The following is a 22221-nucleotide window of genomic DNA, read 5'->3' on the forward strand; positions in this document are numbered from 1 at the left end:
ACAAAATGTACTCCTAAAGTATAACAGAATGTGGTTTTTAAATTTTTTTAAAGATTTTATTTATTTATTCATGAGAGACACACAGAGAGAGGCAGAGACACAGGCAGAGGGAGAAGCAGGCTCCCTGCAGGGAGCCTGATGCAAGACTCGATCCTGGGACCCCAGGATCATGCGCTGAGCTGAAAGCAGACACTCAACTGCTGAGCCACCCAGGCGTCCCTTTTTTTAAGATTTTATTTCTTTATTTGAGAGAGAGAGAGAGAGAGAGAAAGAGAGAGAGAGAGAGTAAGCACGAGCAAGGGTAGGGGGAGAAAGAGAAGCTTAAGCAGACTCCCTGCTGAGTAGGAAGCCTGATGTAGGGCTGGTCCCAGAACCCTGGGATCATGACCTGAGCTGAAGGCAGACACTTCACCAACTGAGCCACCCAGGCACCCCCAAAATGTGTGATCCTGCCTTATTAGCCTTTTCTTTACAGATGATACAGGGCATATTTTTGTCAAGGTTGGGTCAGATTAGTTTAGAATCAGATTTCTGGATGAGCAAACTCATGTGAAGTTTTGATGGAAGGAGTCCTCAGGTGGGAGTTGGACACTGGGTCTTGCTCCTGTCTCAGAGGCACACAGGACCCGGGCCAGAATCTTCCACTTTTGGGGCTTGAGTAGTGGTTGGGTGTGATCATCACCAAGACCCTTTTAGACAGCACGGAGTAGCTTGATTCCTACCCCCATTCCCCCCCAGTGAGAATCATGCACCGATGTTTATCTCAAAACTTTGCCAGGCCAGCCCCTCCTGCCACTCCCTTCCCAAAGGGCGGCCGTTCTGGAGTGGAGGACACATGTACCTTGTGCTTCTTCTCCAGCTTAATGGCTTTCTGGGTGGCCTTCTGTTCCTGCACCCAAAGCTCCTGGTAGCGGTGCTGCAGTAGGTCAAAGAAAGGGGTGGAAGGCCTGCAGGGAGGAAGTGCAGAGGCTTGACGTCTTGGAAGGCCAGTGGTGTCCCCTCCACCAAGGATGCCCACCTGACCTTTAGCGCTGTGCTCTGGGAGATGGTAACAAAGACTGTCTCTGATATCAGACTTTAGACAGGTTCCTTGGAGCCGTCTTTTCACCTAGACCTTGTCCTTGGGCCCTGTCCTTGGTCTGCTGAAGCCAGTCTTCATCAAGAGTCTGTGAGGTCAGTCCCCCCATCCCATCTCCCCCTCGGTATCTGATCACCTTGGCCTGCCTCTACCAAGAATCCTATCAGGTCCGTTCAGCAAGCATCGGCCTGCCTCTGTGTGTCCTTCTCTGACCCCTCACCCCCTGTTCCCAGGCTGTAAGTCCCCACCTGTGCTGTGTACACAATGGAGCCCCATTTTCCACCGAGTCTCTCTCCTTTTGCAGGAGTAAAATAATTATGGCCTCTAGTTTCTGACTCTGGGTCTCCTTGACAAGGGTCTCAGGGCTAGGAGAGCATCTACCCTGTGAAGAGCATGTTGCATGCCCCACCTGTTCGCAACACTGTCAGGCGGGTACCATCATTGTCTCTGTCCCAGAGCAGTGGGGGCGGCAGGTGAGACCAGCCCAGAGTAACCAGATAGGTGACAAGGACAGGTTCTTTACAGAAGAACCAGAGCTGATAATTGCAGGAGGAATGACAGAGCTGAGGGGAAGGGAATCACTGGTATGCTGCTCCCAGTGAAAGAACGGTTTGAGATCAGGACGCCTGGGTGGCTCAGTGGTTGAGCATCTGCCTTCAGCTCAGGGCTTGATCCTGGGGTCCTGGGATGGAGTCCCACATCAGGCTCCTCACAGGGAGTTGGCTTCTCCTTCTGCCTATGTCTTTGCCTTTCTGTGTCTCTCATAAGTAAATAAATAAAATCTTAAAAAGAAAAGAATGGATTGAGGTAATAATCGGCAGTGGCTGCTAACGCCATTAGGTGGAGAGCTGGTGGGGGCTTTACAGTGGGTGGGGCAGCCTGCAGCAGCTGGACCACATGACCCATTTCTTTGGGAAAAGAAACCAAAGTGACCCTCAAGGTAATCAAACTTCTAGACAAGCACTGTCAAACAGAAATATGATGCGAGTCACCACAAAACTAGAATTTTTCCAGTTGCAATGTGAAAAAGAAACAGGCAGGATTAGTTTTTTTTTTATTTGTTTATGATAGTTACAGAGAGAGAGAGAGAGGCAGAGACATAGGCAGAGGGAGAAGCAGGCTCCATACACCGGGAGCCCGACGTGGGATTCGATCCCGGGTCTCCAGGATCACGCCCTGGGCCAAAGGCAGGCGCCAAACCGCTGCGCCACCCAGGGATCCCAAGGATTAGTTTTATTAATATATTTTATCGCTCTCATTACTAACATATTTTATTGATCTAATCTATCCAAAATATTATCACACCAACATATAATCCTTTTAAAATATTCATGGGGTGTTCAAAAGGTTCAGTTCCAAAGTTTGAATTCAAATTAGTCAAAATTAAATAAGATGGTAAATCTAGTTCCTCGGCGGCTTGAGCCATGTTGCAAGGGCTCAGGAGCCACATGTGGCTAGTGCCCCTGTGTCGGACTCGCAAGCTGTCGGCCCACCTGCCACGCTTCACAGGGAGCGCAGGGCATGGGGAGCTTGCTACACGCTCACGCGAGGATGCTAAGGGCCAAGTCCCGAGTGTGAGATGTTCTTCAGGACAAGTGACTCAAGCACTTCAGCAAACGAAGGAGGAGGAAGTGAGGTAGATTACAGAGACCTAAGGAACACACCCACCAGGTAGTCTGCAAACCTGTTCAGACCCCGAGTCCAGCAAACCATCAGTGGGAAGGTTTGTTTTTTGGCAACCAGGATTGAGTGAACACTAGCCGAGGTTTGGACGGTATTTAAGTGTCTCTGCTGGAGATGCTTATAAAAGGGCTTGTGGGTAGATAATAGGTTGTTTGCAATTTGCTTTAAGAAGGAACGTCCACCAAATAAAATAAAATACAGTAAAATAAAGTGAAAACAGATGGCAGAGTGTATCGATAACAGTTGAAGCTGTGTGATGGAGGTTGATCATGGGCATGTTATTATACTGTCTGCTATGCTTTAATGCACGTTTGAAAATTTTCGTCCTAAGCAGAAAGAGAAAAAGAAGAAGAAACAGTGAAACAGGCTCATTTGCTTTCCCCCCATCATGTCTTTCTGACCTTCCTTTTGATGGCGAACAGCCAGCTTTTCTACCTCTCATGTCTGAGCTGGTCATTTCCTTATTTCCTTGGGACAGAGAGTCTCAGATTTTTTGGGGAGTGCATAAGAATCACCTGGGCCCAACCCCAGAGGTTCTGAGTTGGGAAGTGGGTGGGGGGCCCAAGAAATCGCATTTTTCTAAGCAAATATAGGAAGTAGTTCTGATACAGGTGTGTGGGTTGAAGGGTGGCCCTCAAAGTGCTGTTTCCATCCGAACCCCTGGAACCTGTGAATATGACCTTATTTGAAAAAAAAGGGGGGGGGCTTTTGCAGATGTAGTCCAGTTACGGATCTTGAAATGGGATTAATAATTATGCAAACGCTTTTTAGGGTAGGACCTAACTCCAATGACAAGTGTCCTCATATGGGAGACAGCGAAGAGAGGCATGGGGGGAAGAGGAAATGGCCGTGTGGAAACCAGAGGTGACAGCACAGTGATGCTGCCACAAGCCAAACATGCTGGTGGGAGGTGGAAGAGGTAGGGAGGGTTTCTCCACTAAACCCTCCAGAGAGAGCATGGCTCTGCCATCACCTTGCAAGCTTCTAGTCTCCAGAACTATTAGAGAATGTGTGTCTGTGGCTTTAAGCCACCAAGAGCATGGTAATTTGTTACAGAGGACCCCAGGGAACTGATACACAGGGGTTCCTCAGCCCACCTTGGGGAAACACCAGTAGAAACTGCTTAATGGATGACGTCTACTGTAGGTCCCAAGACTAGAAATCACAGAGTCTTTTACAGCCCAAGGAAGCACAGAGCAGCATTTTGCAACCTGGCATGCACGCGTGGGTCATGGGGGGGATCTTGTTACAGGACATTCTGGTTCGGTGGGTCTGGAGTGGCCACGGGTGTTGGGGCCCAGGACCCACAAGTGTTGTGGCCTAAGACTTAGCCCCAGGGGTCTTAGCTCCCCAGGTCCCAAGAAGTTGTGGACAATAATTTCTGAGCTGGTGTCTGGGGGGGAGGATCCACAGCTTTTCTCATTGCACTTCTGGAAAGGCGAGTGCTCCCAGGAAACGTTCCAATCTTCCCCAGTGACCTTATCCCACAGACCAGGGAATGCAGAAATGAAAGTATTAAGAAGAGACACCCCCCTTACCCAGGATCTCAAGGCAAACCTCAAGTCTGTTTGTGTGTCAGTGTGTGTGTGTGTGTGTGTGTGTCTGTGTGTGTGTGTCTGTGTGTTTAGGAGAGGAAGGGCAGAAAGAGAAAGAGAGATAATCTTATATGGGTTCCAAGCCCAGCATGGAGCCTGACGGGGTTGATCTCACAACCCTCAGATCATGACCTGAAGCAAAATCAAGAGTTGGACAGTCAACCAACTGAGCCACCCAGATGCCCCTCTGGCTTTGTTTGATTTGGCCTGCACAGCAGTCTTCAGAGACTTCAAAACTGTCATCAACAGTTAAAAATTGGGAGATTTTAGGCGCCTAAAATCTGTGGCTCTGGGTGGCTCAGAGGTTAAGTGTCTGCTTTCAGCACAGGGCTGATTCCGAGGTCCTGGATCGAGTCCTGCATCGGGCTCCCCTCAGGGAGCCTGCTTCTCCCTCTGCCTGTGTCTCTGCCTCTCTCTGTGTCTCTCATGAGTAAATAAATAAAATCTTAAAAAAAAAAGGTGGGAGATTTTACATGAAAACCCAGCTTTCCAGATTGCCTTGAAAATATGCAAGTTCTGACCATGTGGCCTATCTGCCTGTGTAAGCGACAACTGGCTGGAGCCAAGCATCAGGTGTTACTTTGCCGCACCCCTCTCCCTTCCCTGTCACCCCTCTACGTGACTGGCTTCACTCCCTGTGAGGCCCCTCCAGGTTTTGGATTTCATGGCCCCAGAAGGGGATATAGAATTGATGGTACCCTAAACATCTACCCCACGCCCCGTGTATTCTCCGGGTGTAGTCTGACTCTCCAGTGTGCAGTCCTCCCTGGGGCTGGGCTGAGCCAGGTCTCTATTCCAGCAGAGGTTCAGCGGCTTTGAAATGCCACTCAAGCTCAGAGGTCTCTTTACAGAGCAGTCTGCAGTGCGTCTAAAAACAGTGGCTCTTTGTTTTCTGGTTCCTTTACCCCTGTGGTGACTTTTATTGCTTAATTATTACACACCCCATGCTTCTGAGCAGCCTAATTTATGGCCATGCTTTCTAATGACATGAGATGCGTAAGCTCACAGTATCTACCCCAAGAGGCCATTCACAACAGAAGAGCTGTCTTCCCAGCAGCCTCCATTGCATACATCACCAAGAGCCTCCCTTTGAGGCCCTCTTGCAGCCTGGGCTGACCGTCTTTGTGTCCTGCTCCGGTCAGTGGTTATTACCTGGAGACAGGCAGGGAGGGGCTCAGAGCAGGTTGAAACAGCTGACAAACCTTGGCGGTCATGGCAGCCCCAGCCTGGCTGGCTGAGGGACATCCAACAGGTTTTGCCCATTTCTGCTCTGGCTCATTAGCTTGGATAGAAAGGTGGAGAGGCTTGTCAGGGCATAAACCGGGTCACATCACACTTTCTTGTTTTACACTAAGCCTAGACTTCAGGCCATGGGCCCCCAAGCCTTCCCCACCCCTACTCCACCTGGCACATGCTCCGCTTCCCCTAGTCTCAGCTGTGGGGTCGCCTCCCCAGAGGACCTGCCCGACAGTGCATCCTCGGATGGCCCCTGCCAGGTGCCCACCATGCACAAGTGCTCAGGTTCATTGTTTACAGGTTTGTCACCAGCCTCGGCCACTGGATGCCCACACCACCAGGCAGGAATGGCTCGTGTCCGGTATGAGCTGGCACAGTGCATTTCTTAGCAATTATGTGTCATTGAAAAAGAAGGAAGGCAAGTCAGAGAAAGAAAGATCAGGAAAAATTCTAGGAGACGCATTTTTTCATAATTCAGGGTATTATAAGTTAGGGTACACAGAAGGTAAAATAAAGTCTGTAAGTTGATGGACATTGCCACTGGATGGATGAAGGATAGTCTTTTCAACAGATGGCCCTGAAATGACTGGGCATTGTGGGCAAAAACAAACAAACAAACAAACAAACAAAGACAGAACAACTCTCAACTGAATTCTCAGAACTTCCCCAAGAATTAATTCAATATGGATCAAGGATCTCAATATAAATGTAAACCAATTAAACTTTCTAAAGAAAACGCAGGAGAAAATCTTTAGGAGCTCAGGCTAGGCTCGGTGCTGGCTTCTTAGACTTGGCACCAAAAGCATGATCCATATGAGAAAACAAAAATGATACATTGGGATTTCCTCAAAATGAAGAACTTTTGCTCTGTGGAAGGTCCTCTCAAGAAGATGAAAAGACCAGCTACCCAGACCGGGAGGAGATCCCTGCAAACCACACATCTGGCAAAGTGCTCCTCTCAGAACCTGTGGAGGGCTCTCAAAGTCAACGTGGAAAGCAAACGAAGAGGCATTTCATTGGAGGAAGTATGGATGACCCATAAGGACAGGAGAAAATAGTCCACATCCTGGCCATCAGAGACACACAAATTCAGACCCTGATGACATTCCACTACACACCTATTCATGCAGAAATGAGAAGTACCAAATGCTGGCAAGGATGCAGAGAAACCAAGCCTCACTTACATTGCTGGCGGGAATGCGAAACAGCACAGCCACTCTGGAAAATAACTTGGCAGTTTCTAAAAAAAAACTAAACATACAGAGATGCCTAGCTGGCTCAGTCCATGGAGCATGCGACTCTTAATGTTGGGGTCGTGAATTTGAGCCCCACATTGGGTGCAGAGATGGCTTAAAAATAAAATCCTAAAACAAAAAACCAAAAGGACCCCTAAGCATACACTTACCGTACGGCCCGGCAGCTGTACTTCCTAGACATTTATTAAAAAAAAAATGTGAGGTTACAGGTATGCAAAAACCTGTACACAAAGGTTTATAGCAGCTTTCTTATTAGTCTAACCTGGGCACAACCGAAACATCCTCCAGTGGATGAGTGGATGAACAAACCAGGGTCCACGCATACTATGGAACTCCACTCAACAGTACAAAGGAATTGGCTATTGGAACCCACAGCTTAGGTGGATCTCAAGGCCACTGTGCCAAGTGGACATGGACAATCTCAAAAGGTCACACACCATGTGATTTCATGCACATAACCTTGAGGAACTTTCCAGGGATTAGGGTCCAGCAGGGAGGGAAGTCACGATGGGGTAGCAGGAGGGAGATCTTTGAGATGACGGGACAGTTCTGTATCTTGACTGCACTACACAGATCTACACACGAGCGCATATAAAAGTGATGAAAGTTGGTGTATTGTACCAACACCACCTTTTTAGTTTTGACATTACACCATAGTTATATAGGATCTTATCCTGGGGAAAAGCTGCATGCAGAGGATGCAGGATCTCTCTGTATTGTCTTTACAACTTCCTGTGAATTTAGAATTATTTCAAGGGACAATATTGCTTAATACGGGCATATTAGGGGAAAGTATAATAAAATTCCTGTCATACAAAGAGGTGAACAAGGAGTAGGAGGTCTCAAAATGTGGGAGGGAGGAATATGAAGACAGGGTTTGTCAGGCGATTAATTTTTTTCAAGTTTGATTTTTCTGTAATTTTGCGGTTTGTGGTGTTCGTCAGCTGACTTAAATTTGCAATCTGTTCTCTTTTCTTTTCTTGGTCTAATTAGGTGTTAAGTTTTGATCCTAAATTTGTATTCATGATTTTGAATTTTCTTTCTCAAAGAGGGCCTCAAGCTTGAATAAGTTCCAAGTCGCACAAATCCTGAAGCTGCCCTCGAGTGTAAGTAAGATCTTATTTTGATTGTAAGAGGATAGTGTCCATGACTTTATGCTAATATGTGTGAAAACCAAAACAAAATGGGTGATTGATCTAGGACAACATGAAAGCTCCAATTTGACCCATGTGCATAAAATATTAACAGAGCCTCAAGCTTGAGCCTGGGGATCCGTCACACCAGCTCCTACAACCTCGCTTTAGACAGTATTCCTGGGCTTTCCAGACTGTTCCTAAGAAAGATTCCCAAATCATTGTAACACCCCAAACTAACTGGGGCCCTGCTGTCAGCCCTCCACCTGCCCCCCGAGCCTAGAAGGAGGTGAGACAGGTCACACAGGGCAGCTCAATCCCTGTCCCTGCCCACTGAGCTTCCAGCCCAGGGCAGGGGAGCAGGGGGAGAAACTTTTCTCCCAGTGAAGCCAGAAGTTTGGATTATTACACTCGACTGGACATCTTAACTAGTGCGCTGGAATGTCTTTTGTACTGGATGTGAGCAGAAAAGGCTAGGACGTCTGAGATTTCACCAGGGCAAGGAGCTGGGGAAGCACCCGGCCCTCAGAGCAGGTTTGAACACAACATGGGTGTTCTAGAATTCTCCCACTTGTTTAGGGTGCCAGTCACTTTTATAAAAGCAACAGTGTCTTTATTTTATTTATTTATTTATTTTTTTCAACAGTGTCTTTATTAGGAAATATTGTACAGCCACCAAAAAGAACAGGGTGGCTCTGGCCACCATGTAAATGACCCAGAAAGATCTTGGAGACCTATGTGAAGTGTAAAAACACAAGTCTGGGAGAAAGAGCCATAATGCAGACACCTGCATCCACACCGGTGTGGACGGGCGGAGAAAAGGCTGGAAGGAAGCTTGCGGATGATGGGGGGGGAGAGGCGAGAGGGCCCTTCCTCTTCAGTCTGTTTACTGCTTCTAGGACTCTTGCAATGAATAAAAGGAAAAAAAGGAGAGAGAAAGAAAGAAAGAAAGAAAGAAAGAAAGAAAGAAAGAAAGAAAGAAGAAAGAGAAGAAAGAAAGAAAGAAAGAAAGAAAGAAAGAAAGAAAGAAAGAAAGAAAGGAAGGAAGGAAGGAAGAGAGAGAGAGAGAGAGAGAAAGAAAGAAAGAGAGAAAGAAAGAAAGAGGGAGAGAGGAAGGGAGCTCCAAGTCTGAGAGGTCACGTGACCTGGCCAGGAACACACAGCCAGTAACAGGGGTGACAGATGCAAGCGCCCCAATCTCGCCCCTGAAAACATCAGACTGGAACTCGCAGCAGCTCCTCGCAAGCAGCTGAGGGTGGCCAGGCCTTCGGGGCCAGGGAGGTGCCGTGCGTGGCTGTGTCAGGGAATTTACCCGCTTCCCTGGGTACCAGACCCTCTGAGGATGCATCTTGAGGAGCTATTTCCTTGTTTTCTTCTGCAACTACTTTTTGCTTAAAACATGTTCAGCGTTTTGGTTTTTTTTTTTTAAGTTAATGTAATTCTTTAGCATGATGATTTTTTTTTAAAAAACGGCATTCTTTTTCCACTCCAAAGTGAATGATTTTTGCCACAGGCTGAGAAGCCCCTGTGGTCACAATTACAGCTATCCTATCTGCAGCTTGCTTTTGAGAAGCTGGAGGGGCTGCACACGGAAGGTCTTAATTATTTATCCTCACTAAATGAGGTGGGAAAGGTGGGAGTGGGGAAGCCAAAGCCCAGAGAGGTCAAATGGCTGAACCAGGGTCACACGGCACATTCCACCAGCAAAGCCCGGACTCCTACCCTCGGGCTACAGCCAGGAGAATGCCAACTGATGTACACGGAGACTGAAGGGGTCCACCAGGGAGCCAACCGCAGACCAAGGCCAGACTCAGGGGGCCCGGCTACTCTCAGGTAGGACCCTAGACCTTCCCAGACCCTTCCTCTCTCACTAGGCCCTGTAACAGCCCCAGCCCTGGTCCACACAGGACCTGAGGCTTTCTTAACAATGCACATCAGATCCTATCTTTCTCGACACCCATGGGTGACTTCTCACTGCCCTTGGGGCATGGGACACAATTTTCAAGGGCTCTGTGCTATCTCCCGGACTGCATCCGGCTACCACCTCCTCCAAGACCAGCACACCCCAGGATACCTCCTGTGTCATCTTCCAGTCTCAGCTTAAATGAGACCCGCCCCCTGCCCCCACTTGCTCCACCATCCCTCCTGAGACCTCCCTTAGCTCTGCAGGATGACTGTCCCTGCACTTCGCACCCATAAAGGACTTTTAGATATTTTTTATTGCAACAACTTCAGCGTCCACCTGTCCCATCAGGCTTTGAGCTCCATGGAACAGGGGTCGAGGCTGGATTGTTCTCTGGGCACCTCCCAACCTGGACAGCCAGCCTGCACTTGGTGAATAGGCTGAGTGGCTCCAGAATCCCACTTCCGTTCCCGGTGAGGACCCCTTCCCTGAGGACAGCTTTCCTCCTCCACTGCAATGCCCAAGAGGAGGTTTTTGGAAGAAATGAGCTTTTCCTTGGGGAGACTAGTGATGGGGGTGGGGTGGCCCTTCCATCCTGCAGGAAGGGCGCAGACACGGAGGGCCAGCCACAGGGTCTTTTGGTTCCTGTCTCTCCCTGTCATGAGGGGCTCTGTAATTAAAGCCAGCAAGTTGGAGTGGATCCTGGACCCTGAAAGGGGCAGCAGTGGCTGTCCTCAGAGAACAGAGGGCCCAGTCAAGACAGGTGGCACAGGGCAGCAGGCCCTCCCTGAGGATGTATAGTCTAAGAGGATTCCGGCTAGGGGTGGGTGGTCCTCGGAGGGCCCACCCAGCCAGGAGAATCTGGGACTTTCAGACCCATTCACTGTGAATCTTTAAAACCATTTGAAAGTGATTAGGGCTTGTGAAAGGCTGTGCTTTCATGTGATACAGGAGGGGTCCCCAGAGGTGGGGTTGGGGGCTGCTTGGAGGCTCTTCAAAGCGCAGAGAGTAACAGAGGACTGGCCATGTGCAAGCGTCTGGGGAGGGGCCCAGAAGGCAGAAGGCACGGGGCCAAGTCTACCCCAGAGTCAGGGAGCTTGGTACTGGTGGGGGTCCTCCTGGGAGCAGGGGAAGGACTGTCCACAAACAGATTCTGGAGACTTTTGGGGGTCATGGAAATGTGCTGTATTTTGACTGAATACCCAGTATATAAATTCTTTTAAAGTAATCTTTACACCCAATGTAGGGCTCCCAAGACCAGGAGTTAGATGCTCCACCAACTAAACCAGCCAGGCATCCCTCTCCCTAAGGTTGTATACATTTGTCAAAACTCATCAAACTGTACATGAATCACTTCAGGGTCTATAAATCAAATCACCCCCCAATAAAGTTGTTTTAAGAGAAAAACTAAGAAGGCAGATTGAAGGAAGAATGGCCAAGGCAGGAGCCCTAACAGAGGAAGGTGTTGGTGAGGGTACTGGGGAGCTGCAAATGGTTTCTGAGCAAGAGGAGAGAGGAAGAGGCATGGTGACAGCCACATGTCACAACCATTGCTGTGGTGGAGTGAATTAGGCTGGGAGTGGGGTGGTGGCACAGGATTTGAGGAGCCAGACCGTTCCAGGGTAGGAAGGGCTACATATCCCATGAGTGACATCTCAGCCCAGTGTCCACTCTCTTGTTTGTCCACCCACCCAGGAGCATGAAGGTGCTCCTCCTAAAGGGCTGGACTCTACAAAATGCAGGGACATGCTCTCTGCACCCTGCAGCAAAAATAACAATAGTCATCACAGTGCACACTTCCCACCTGCTTCCTCAATCTTGAGGACAACAGCTCTAGAGACAGATTTATTTTTTTAAGACATATTTAGGGATCCCTGGGTGGCTCAGCGGTTTAACACCTGCCTTTGGCTCAGGTGGTGATCCTGGAGTCCTGGGATCAAGTCCCACATCGGGCTCCCTGGATGGAACCTGCTTCTCCCTCTGCCTGTGTCTCTGCCTCTCTCTGTGTGTGTGTCTCTCATGAATAAATAATGTCTTTTTTTAAAAAAAGATATTTATTTATTTATTTATTTATTTATTTATTTATTTATTTATTTATGGGGGCGGAGAACCAAAGGAGAGGGACAAGCAGACTCTGTGCTGAGCGTAGAGATGGATATGGGGCTTGCACTCATGAGCCCGAGATCACAACCCGAGCTGAAATCAAGAGTCAGACACTCAACCAACGGAGCCACCCAGGCACGCTTAGAGACAGATATTAATATTCCCATTTCACGATGGGAAATCCAAGGCCCAGAGAAGTTCACTGTCTTGCCGAAGACCACACAGCAAGTGAGTGTGGCATTTGCATGGCCTGCTGCACTGCCTGCCCCCACCTCTCCACCCCATGCCTAAGCACCTAGGTAGAGCCTCTGTTGGAGCCAGGAGGCAGGAACTTAATTCAGCAAGGACACAGATCTTTGAGGATGAGCAGAGTGTGGCTGGTTTTGGGGAGTGAAGCCAGGGGACTCCAGAGAGAGGGGTGGGCATGAACAAAGACAGGGAGTGTGATGAGGCTGGCGCTGTGCCTCCCAGCCCAGCCCCGGCCTGGTGGGCATTGGAGACTAACCGCGGGTCAGAAATACCTCCTGTTTTAATACACTTACTACACCAAGCCTGCTGCTGAGCGCTCCAGCTGTGGTCCCACTGATTCCTCCCTCATGACTCCCAAAGTGAAGGGGAACATTCGCACTTTCACAGAGGGAAACTGAAGCTCAGATAGATCAAGCACCTTGCCCAGGGTTTGCTCACGGACACAGAGTGGCCAGGTGCCAGAGCTGAGGGCTGGGGCGACCACCCGGGGTCCCCAACCAGGTTTCCCCTGGCTCTATTCTGCTTCCTCACGACCGGGCTGTAAGCTCAGCTACCCCAAAGTGGATCTAGGAGATCCGGTGGTCGCCGTGCAGTGGCCTGTCTGGGTGGCCTCATCGCTGGTCCTGCTCGGCGCCCAGGTGGTAAAGCTGTGCTTTCCTACGCTTTGCTCCGACAGCGCTCCCTCCGCCAAAAGGCCAAGGGGTCCTGAACCCAGGTGACCCCGTCGCGAGGGCCTTGGGCCCTTTCCCGTAGTTACGAGGATTTCTGCGTGCTCTTTCCGCCGAGTCTGAGCAGTGCCCGTCGGTGACAAATTGTTTGCCCATAACCTGGCAGGAACCTCTCAGAGAAGTTCCTCACCACCCTGACGTTTTCACTAACAACAAAACCGTGTCAAAACTAAGTCTAATAAAGCGGAAAATGGGGAATAAAATGCAACGAAATCAGCTCTACTCGGGGTAGGCCTGCAAGAAACTTCAAATTAGTTCAATCCAATCCATCTTTGCGGCTTTGCGATTGATACCCCAGACCAGGGGTTGATCTCGGATGAAGGCACCAGGGACGAGCAAGGGAAATGGAAATTATCATTTGCAAACATTAGGCTGACACTTTGTGCGTGCGGGGGATGAGGGCTGACAGCTCTGATTTGCCGGCACGGCTCCTCTCTGCCAAAGAGCGCTCTGTGGATTAGGGGGGCCCCTTTCATGGCAACCCATCTTCATCTTCGCGGCTCATTAAAACTTTGTGGAGCTGGAGAAGTTGGCGGAAGAGAGGAAGCTGCAGGAACCTTCTGAGGGACTTCAGGTACACATTTGTTGAAAGGTGTTTGAGAAAGGAGCCTTGGGTCTGACAAACCGGATTTTAGTACGGCTCTCCGTTCACAGCGGGCTAAAATAATTGGTCATCAGTGACTACTAATTCGGCTTAGTAGCCAGAGGCAATTTTTTTCTTCCTGGCAAATCAATGACAGCATGGAGGTCTGTTCAACGTGATTCCGCTCAAAACTGGTCCTTATCTGGCGCTCGATGCTTCTTCCAGTGGAGACAGCTGTTTTGTTAAAATAAAATTAAAATCCATCTCTCATATGCCAGGGGTCTGCTGCTCCCAGGGGGCAGGCGCAGGCACTGGCACTAGCCTTGGGGCTGCAGGAGGACCAGTGGCCTCCAGGGTGGGCCGCGGCCGAGGACCCGAGAAGGTCTGGTTTTGAAGGAGGGAGAAGGCTGGAGGGCTGGGCTTCTGTCAGAGGTTCTCAAAGGAAACCGGGCCCACGAGGGACACGCAACAGTGGCACCACCGTCCGAGGAGCCCTAGCTTCCCGAGCGTCAGCTGGAGGCGTTCCTCCTGCCTGGTGGGGTCTGCGCGCTCAGAAGCAACGCGCGGCTGTGCTTCGGGGCCTGGTCGCCTTCCCTTCTCCGCACCTGAGGTTTGGTCATCGGGCTGCTGCGTCTGTCTGACAGCCAGGTGACTTCAGTGACCGGCCACCGAGCCTTGGCTCTTGCCTACAGCTGCACTGCTGTTTCTTCTAGTAAGTGCTTCCAGCTACCTTTGCCTATACGGTACCGAAGCCATGGATGGCTACATCCACTTTTTATTTTGCTTTTTTTTAAATTAATTTTTTAAAAAAATCTAAATCGTTGTAGATATCATGGGCAGTTGTAAGAAATGAAACGGAGAGATCCCTTGTGTAACCCCTAACCTGGGTTCTCTCCATGGTGAGAGCTTGGGAACATCCACATTAACACAATGGTAACGATAAAATGGTAGTAACATCAACGAAATGGCAACATCAAATAAATGGTCAGATCCTCGAAATGGTAACATCCACTGAATGGTAACATCAACCAAAGAACAAAATTATACCTGAGATATCGACACTTACACAGTCCGCCCATCTCAGCCCATCTCATTTGGATCCCCCCAGATTTACTTGGACTCATCTGTGTGTTATGTGTTTATTTCTATGCAATTTCATCACACGGGGAGGTTCACACACCCACTGCACAGTCAAGATACAAAATAGTCCTGTCCCCTGCCAGACCCCTCTGGGGACCCTTGACCCCCATGCCCCCTCCTTCCCACGCTGCCCCTGCATGCCTGGGGCTGGTTCCTGTCCCCCCACCCCTGCAACAAGAGCCCCACTAAAGGGAGGACCTGTGACTATAATCACTCCCCGTTTTTCCCATGAGGGAACCGGTTGATAAAGAACTAGTTGTTAATGATACCGAATTATTGGTACAGTTCAAGGAGATGAAGTATCCTGCTCGGACCCGGAACTAGCAGTACTATGCCAGCACAGCTGTAAATAGCAGACTCCAGGCCCCACTGGCCCGCACATGTGCTCAGTGTGGTTGTTGAAAAACTCTTTGCTACCAATATTTAAAAAAAAAGAAAAAAAAGAAAATCGGAACTCACATAAAAATCCGAATGTCTGGCTTTCCTTAATGGGGTATTAGATTGTCTGGTATAGCCACCCTGGGCCACATTCCCCCATGTCAATAACCGGGTGCAGCCGCTGCCCCTAGGTCAGGCGTGTGCCCAAGTGTGACACAGACCCCACCACTCCGTACTGCCTTACACAGCACCAGCTTCCTCCCCTTCTACCTGCCAGGCCTCTCCAGGCAGGTGCAACTGTAGCCCAGGCTCTATGAAGAGCCTTGAATCCCAACAATACTCTGACAATCCGTGGTGTCTCTCTTCCTAAGAGCTCAAAGAACTCCTGACTGATGAGCTCACGCCACTTCTTCGGACCCAAGAGGACATAGAAATGGAGGCCCACAGAGATAGTAAGTGATGGGCTGAGAATCCCTCACCATGGGAGCAGGAGAGAGCCGTGTGGAGTCTGAGGCCTTCAGGCTTCACGGCTAATTTTCCAGCCTCTTCCTGCCTCCCTCTCTGCTCCCTCAGGCAGGGGTGGGAAAGGAGGAGGAAGGGTTTGGGCAGGTCTGAAGGGGAAAAGCAGGGCCAGCCTGTCCACTGGCCTAGGAGCATGATGCTTAGGCCCTAAGTCACTGTTAGGGGCCCTTTAAAATGTTTCAATTTCGGGGATCCCTGGGTGGCGCAGTGGTTTGGCGCCTGCCTTTGGCCCAGGGCGCGATCCTGGAGACCCGGGATGGAGTCCCACATCGGGCTCCCGGTGCATGGAGCCTGCTTTTCCCTCTGCCTTTGTCTCTGCTTCTCTCTCTTCCTCTCTCTGTGACTATCATAAATAAAAAAAAATAATAATAAAATGTTTCAATTTCTTTTAAAATCAGCACAGCCATAAAATATTTTAAATTATTAGAATAGTGTGTGTGTGTGTGTGTGTGTGTGTGTGTGTGTGTGTGTGTGTAGGAAGGGCTCATGAGGGCAAGAAGGCCAGGGGCCACAGAAGTCGTGCTGCCACCACTGGCCCAGGAAGACACAGCTTGTGCCTGCATCAGAGGCTGCGTTTCAATCCTGTTGCAGCCAGAGATCCTCAGCCTTGACCAACAAGAATCGCCCCAACAGCTTATCTGTCATCTGACTTTCTGATTCACCAGGCTTGGGGCCCAGGCCTCTGCATTTTACCAAGGGTGCAGCTCCCCCTCTACACAACCCCCACCCCGGGAGGTCCTGGCCCACGTGGTCCCTGGGCCCCTCTGGGGGTTCCAGCTCTGCTCCTTGCTCCTGCAGAGGACCCTCCAACCCAGCGGCCACAAGCACCTCCTCCGGGCGGGGGACCCATCAGCTCTGGCCCTAGGGGCCCCGCTGCGGCTCCCACACTCCTCCTCACCCCCACTGCCTTGTTCCTAATTGCCCCCCCTTGGCCCGAGGGCCTGTCTTTTCTAACTAGCCTAGAGGAAGGGGCGGTAATTGAGGTGCAGCTCTCCCTGGCAGGACTCTTAGAGCTAATTAGAGAAGAGGACCTCTGGGCTTGTGGTTATTTTTTAATTGTTTGTGGATCCAACATAAAAGCTAATGACAGAGGAGGGAGGCTTAGTTAGCAGCACACTCCTGACTTCTAAATTTGTCTAAGAGGTCATTTGCAATTTGTTAACATTTTTCGCAAGGGTGAAGTCAATTAGCAGTTTCCCCACACAGGCGCCCAGAGGCGGGCGGCGGCAGGATGGGCAGCAGAGTTGGACGGGCTTTCCGGAAGCTTCTCTCAACCTTGAGGGCCTGTACCCGAAACTTGGGAGCTCCCCCTGAACACCTGCAGCACCAATCCCCTGCTCCCCCCTGCCTGGGCTCCAGGCTTGAGCCCATCTTGGGGGAGAAATCCCAGCAAAGCCAATGGACATGCCTGGGGACGAAATGCCACGTAGACTGCTCAGACGTCTGCTGTGCAGGGGTCCTGGCACTAGGGACAGTGAGTAGCAGACGGGGCCTCCCTGTCCTGCGGGGGTGGGGGGCAGTGAGGCTGGCGGAGAGGGCGCTGGTGTCTGGCAGAAGCTGAGGAGGGCCCTTCCGCCCAGCAACCCCGCCTGTGGACGTGACCCTGGGGACTCTCGCACACCTGCATTTGAGGTGATGGGAGATGAATACCCCCACCCAGCGGACCAGGGTGACATTTGCAGAGGTGTGGAGTGAAAAAAGCAAGTCGCCACGCAAAGGGATATATGTGGTTTGAAGCCACACAAACAAATGAATATGCATTATTTATGGCCATCTAATGGTGTAGCAAAGATGGGAAAACCTGGATGGGGAGCATGCACATTCCAACCTCAGGATGGTCCTCTGGGAACAGAGGGAAGGGCGTGGGGCTAGGAAGGTCTGAGAAGGGGCAACGGGTTGCATTTATTCAATTTTATTTCTTTGCTAAGGGCTCGGGTGCAAATATAGTGCAAAAAATATATATATAATTTGCTAAATTTGGGACGCCTGGGTGGCTCAGTGGTTGAGCATCTACCTTTGGCTCAGGGCATGATCCTGGAGTCTGCAGATCGAGTCCCACATCAGGCTCCTTGTGCATGGAGCCTGCTTCTCCTGTCTCTGCCCCTCTCTCTCCCTCTCTCATGAATAAATAAATAAAATCTTTAAAAACAAATCTTTAAAAAAATTTGCTAAATTTGAGCGGCAGGTTCATGGAGTTAGTTATGAAGCTCCTGGACTTTTCTGTATGTTTGGAGAGTTTCCTAATAAACACAGAAGAAAGGGGTGGCAAAACGTTTGCTCCTCTGGAAAGCATTGATATCTATCATCTTTTGGCTGATTGCAAACCACGTTCTTATTTTCCACAAAAACATGATGGGCAACATGTAATAAGACTCCAGCAGTAGGAATCCCAAAGGAAATACTCAGTTATCAATAAAGCAGTTTCCCCCAAACCTCACAGTGCCTAAAATGCAGGGACGTGGCAAGACGTCTCGATGATCATAGTGGGGTGAATAGTGGGTGTCCCCCCCAAAGATATGTCCTCCTTTTAACCCCCAGAACCCATGAACGTGGCCTGACTTGGAAAAGGAGCTTTTGTAGGTGTAACTTGCTTTAGGATCTTGAGGTCAGATTACCTGGATTACTGGGGAAGCCCTGGATTCATAATGAGAAACAAAAGAGGAGAGACCCAGACACATGGAGAAGAGGCCCTGTGAGCACAGAGCGGACACTGAAGGACACAGCCCCAAGCCCAGGAGGGCCCAGGGCCACCAGAGGCTGGCAGAGGCAGGAGCAGTTCTCACCTAGAACCTACGGAGGGAATAGGGCCCTCTGACACTTTGATTTTAGATTTCTGGGCTCCACATTAGGAGAGAATAAATCTCTATTGTTCGAAGCCCTAAGTTCATGGCACTGAGTAAAGCCTGGACAGGAGTAACAGATAGGACCTTTGAGGTCAGTTCCCACTCTCTGGCCACATGCTCACAGACAAGTGTCTCTAGGTCTCAGTTTTCCTATCTGTAAAAAGAGCATTTTTTCCCCAAGATTTTATTTCTTTATTCATGAGAGACACAGAGAGAGAGAGACACAGGCAGAGGGAGAAGCAGGCTCCATGCAGGGAGCACGATGCGGGACTTGATCCCAGGACTCCGGGATCACAACCTGAGCCGAAGGCAGATGCTCAACCACTGAGCCACCCAGGTGCCCAAAAGAGTGTTGTTGCTAAAGGGTCATTCTGAAGGTCACATGAAAGGATGTGCATGAGCACCTGTCTCACGTGCCTGACTCCCAAGGAGCAAATGAAATGGAAGCTGGTATTATTATTATTATTATTCGAACCTGATGCAGGGCACCTGGTTTTCTGGTACCAACAGCCACCTCCATCTGGCCTCCAAAGGGAAAAGGACGGAGCTGGCCCTTGAGTACAACATGTTCAGTGACACGCTTTACTCTATGCATGTTTTTGCTTGTGGGTCTTGTGTGGCGCAGGACTGGAGCTGTGCTGGGCTCGAAGCCTGGCTCTCCTCGCGGCCCTGGGGGTGCTGGCTGGCTCCCTGCAGGACCAGCTCCTCCATGTCCCAGGTCACAGGGGCCACTGTGTCACCAAGGGGCAGAGCCAGCTGCAGCCCAGCAAGCGCTCCAGCTGCGTCCAGGCTGGAGCTGCAGAGGCTGGGCACCAGGCCCACTCCTGCGCTTAGCCCACCAATGAGGGCAGGCGAGGCCCAGCTCTGCAAAAATCAAAAGCGGGAAGCAGGAGCTGGGGAGGTCCCGAGGGGGAGGGCCCAGGGCCTCGTTAGCGCTGACCCTGGCACCAAGCGGCTCCTGATGGATGGAGTTCGGGAGGGCCATGCCCCAGGGGAGCGCGGCCCTATCCATTATAGGCCCACAGCGCCTCCCTGAGCCCTCCCTGCTCCGAACGCCCAGAGCCTCGGGCCGGGAATAAATCTCTGTCTGGGCTGCAGGAGAGCCAGGAGGGAAAAAAGGCAAAGCATGAAAAATGTCTCGTTCCTTACTCTGGCAACAAAGCCACCTCTGAGGAAGGAGTGAGTGGGAGTTTGGGGCAATGGGAGAGATTGGAGGAGCAGCAGTCAGGCAGGGGGCACAGAGAGGAAGGGGGAGAGGATGGGCCCCCCGCCACATCTCCTCCCAGCTACTCTCCCTGCCTGGGCCTCTTTTAACAAAAGGCCCCCCAGGTCAGGACCATGGAAGCAGGCAGCCCCCAAGGAGGAGGGGACCCTTGTCGGACCCAGTTTGGGGTGTCCCGGGACGCAGCCTGGCAGTGATGTGCAGGTCTGGGGTGCCAGCCAACACCTCCACCCAAGGTGAGATTGTTCTAAGTCCTAGAGTAAACTGCCTGGATCCAAATCCCCAAGCTTTCACTCTCATAACCTGTGAGCTCTTGCTGCAGGACATAACTGCCCCCTGCCTCAGTTTCATCGTGAGTAAAAGGAGGTGTGGGCTGCAGTGAGGATCAATTGAGTTACTCTGTGAAAAGCCAGGTCCCTGGTAAGTGCTCGCCAGCATCAGCCACTGATGGCTGCAGCTGTTGTTCACAGAAGCCATCCCAGGGCCAAGGACTCACCAGGAGACCAGGGGCTCAGGATGAGAAATGGTTTCCTCACCCAGGGTCTGGCTCTGCCTCCCGGAAACATGCAGACTGTGAGTAGGAGCAGAGGCTCTGGAAGGAGACGTTGCTCAGATCCTGGCTCTGTCACCAACTGGCCGTGTGAGCCTTGGGCAAGTCACTGGCCGAGCCTCAGTGTCCTCATCTATGAAACGGAGATGCTACTCCCTGCTGGATGGAGTTGTAGGGATTTCAGGAAATGAGGCACCTGTCAGCTGCTTAGAAAGGCTTTGCCACCTGGGCCACCAGTACTGCTCTCCAAACACACCCACCGGTCCTCATTTTGTTCTCTCAAATCTCTGAGAACAAAGTCCCTCCACTGTCCCCATTTATTGTCATGTTCTTTGTACATAGTGGTTTCTCTCCATCATCCCGCCCACCCCCAGTCCTGCTGTCTCTGGCCACTTTCCTGTTTAATGGGCCTTCCCCGAATGTATGACCTCACATTTTTTAACTTGATGCTACAGGTGTGACCTGAGCCGCAGAACAGAGTAGGAAGGTCACCTCCCTTTGTTCTGGACTTGAGACTCTAGTAACATGGCCAAGGGACACATCCACCCTTTGGGGCAGCATCAACCACAATATCGATTCATAGCATCAACCACAGGGCAACACAGCACAGTCTGTTAAATGATGCGGGACTCTGGCTTTACCATCTCCTCTCTGGTTTCAAATGGACTGTGTGTGCTCACGTTCAATAACCCCGTTTCAAAGCCTTTGAAGGCCCTGGACCATATCTAAGGATGTAGCAGTGGACAAAACTGACATTGCCCCTGGTCTCCAGGACGAGGGCATCAAGGAGAGCAGAGAACTATTCACTGTCAGTATTGGGAGCCGGTGAGGCCCCTTGGTTTTTTTTTTTTTGTTTGTTTGTTTGTTTTTTGGCCCGGTGGGTTTTTTCACCAGCAGGATGTGTGTGTCAGGTGCGAGGGACTTTGCGAGATCCACATGCTCCCCCTCGTGGTCAGGCTGGTTTCATTCAGGCCAGCCGGAGATCTGGAGCTGGGCTCGCCATTCAGAATCTGGCTTGGATCCCTGGGACGGCTGTCTGGGAAGGGGCTTATTATTATTTTATAGGAGTTTGGGTGGGCGGCTTGGATTTTGGCCGTCAGCTCTGGGAGAAACAAAATAACCCAGAGTGATTGATGGGCCCATTGTAAATTTGTAAAATAAATCAGCTTGGCAGAAAGATTCAAAAAACCTGTCAGGCAGCAAACATTTTTTAACAGCCTGTAAAATTTCCTCCATCCTTCACATTTGTCAACGTCAGGCTGATGATGCATCTGATAGCTGGGCGAGCAGCAGCACAGACAGAGGGTGGGCTGGTAGCGTCTCCTACCTTTCTTGTGTTTCTCATTTCTCCATGGTCTGAATGCGTTCAGCACCAGGATCGGGGTCTGGGGGCAGTCCTAGACAAGACTAATTGGTGGGTGAACCAAGTTTCCTACCAAAGTTGCACGTTGCTACTGGCTTTGAGTTCAGATTCAGTGGGACCATTTGTTGGTGGATTCATCCAGCCAGTATTCGCTGAGGACCCCCTCCAGCAAGGGCACTGTGGTCAGCAGCAGGGATACCAAGGTGCCCAAAGCCGGCCTGGAACATCCAGTGCAGCAAAGGTTCTGGGTACCCCATCGAGGAGTTTGTCTATCAGGAAGTGGGAGGCCACTAAAGGGGAGGGGACTGAGAAGGGGCACATTGGAAGGGAAGCTTGTTGTCTTCAGATTAAATTTAAAGCTGTAAGAAAGGGATGCCTGGGTGGCTCAGCGATTGAGCGTCTGCCTTTGGTTCAGGGCGTGATCCCCAATTCCCAGGATCGAGTCCCACACTGGGTTTCCTGCATGGAGCCTCATTCTCCCTCTGCCTGTGTTTCTGCCTCTCTCTGTGTGTCTCTCATGAATAAATAAATAACATCTTTTAAAAAATAAAGCTCTAAGAAAAATCCAGACTGAATGGCTTTACGCTCTATGTAGTATATACACACATTCCGTCTCAACCCCTCTCTAGCACAGAGAAAACCTGGGTAGCATCTCT

The 22221-nt window shown here is 50.5% G+C and overlaps 1 protein-coding gene across 2 annotated transcripts in view; it reads right to left on the minus strand.

Annotated features, from left to right (window-relative positions):
* CFAP77 (cilia and flagella associated protein 77) overlaps positions 1-22221 on the minus strand; it is a 79037-nt gene that overhangs the window by 28928 nt on the left and 27888 nt on the right. For both annotated transcript variants that reach the window (XM_055331218.1, XM_055331208.1), the window contains exon 4: positions 842-947. In XM_055331218.1, the coding sequence (XP_055187193.1) occupies positions 842-947 (106 nt within the window). The remainder of the gene's footprint in view (positions 1-841; positions 948-22221) is intronic.

The sequence above is a fragment of the Nyctereutes procyonoides genome, unplaced genomic scaffold, assembly GCF_905146905.1.
Source record: "Nyctereutes procyonoides isolate TBG_1078 unplaced genomic scaffold, NYPRO_anot_genome, whole genome shotgun sequence".
NCBI lineage: Eukaryota > Metazoa > Chordata > Mammalia > Carnivora > Canidae > Nyctereutes > Nyctereutes procyonoides.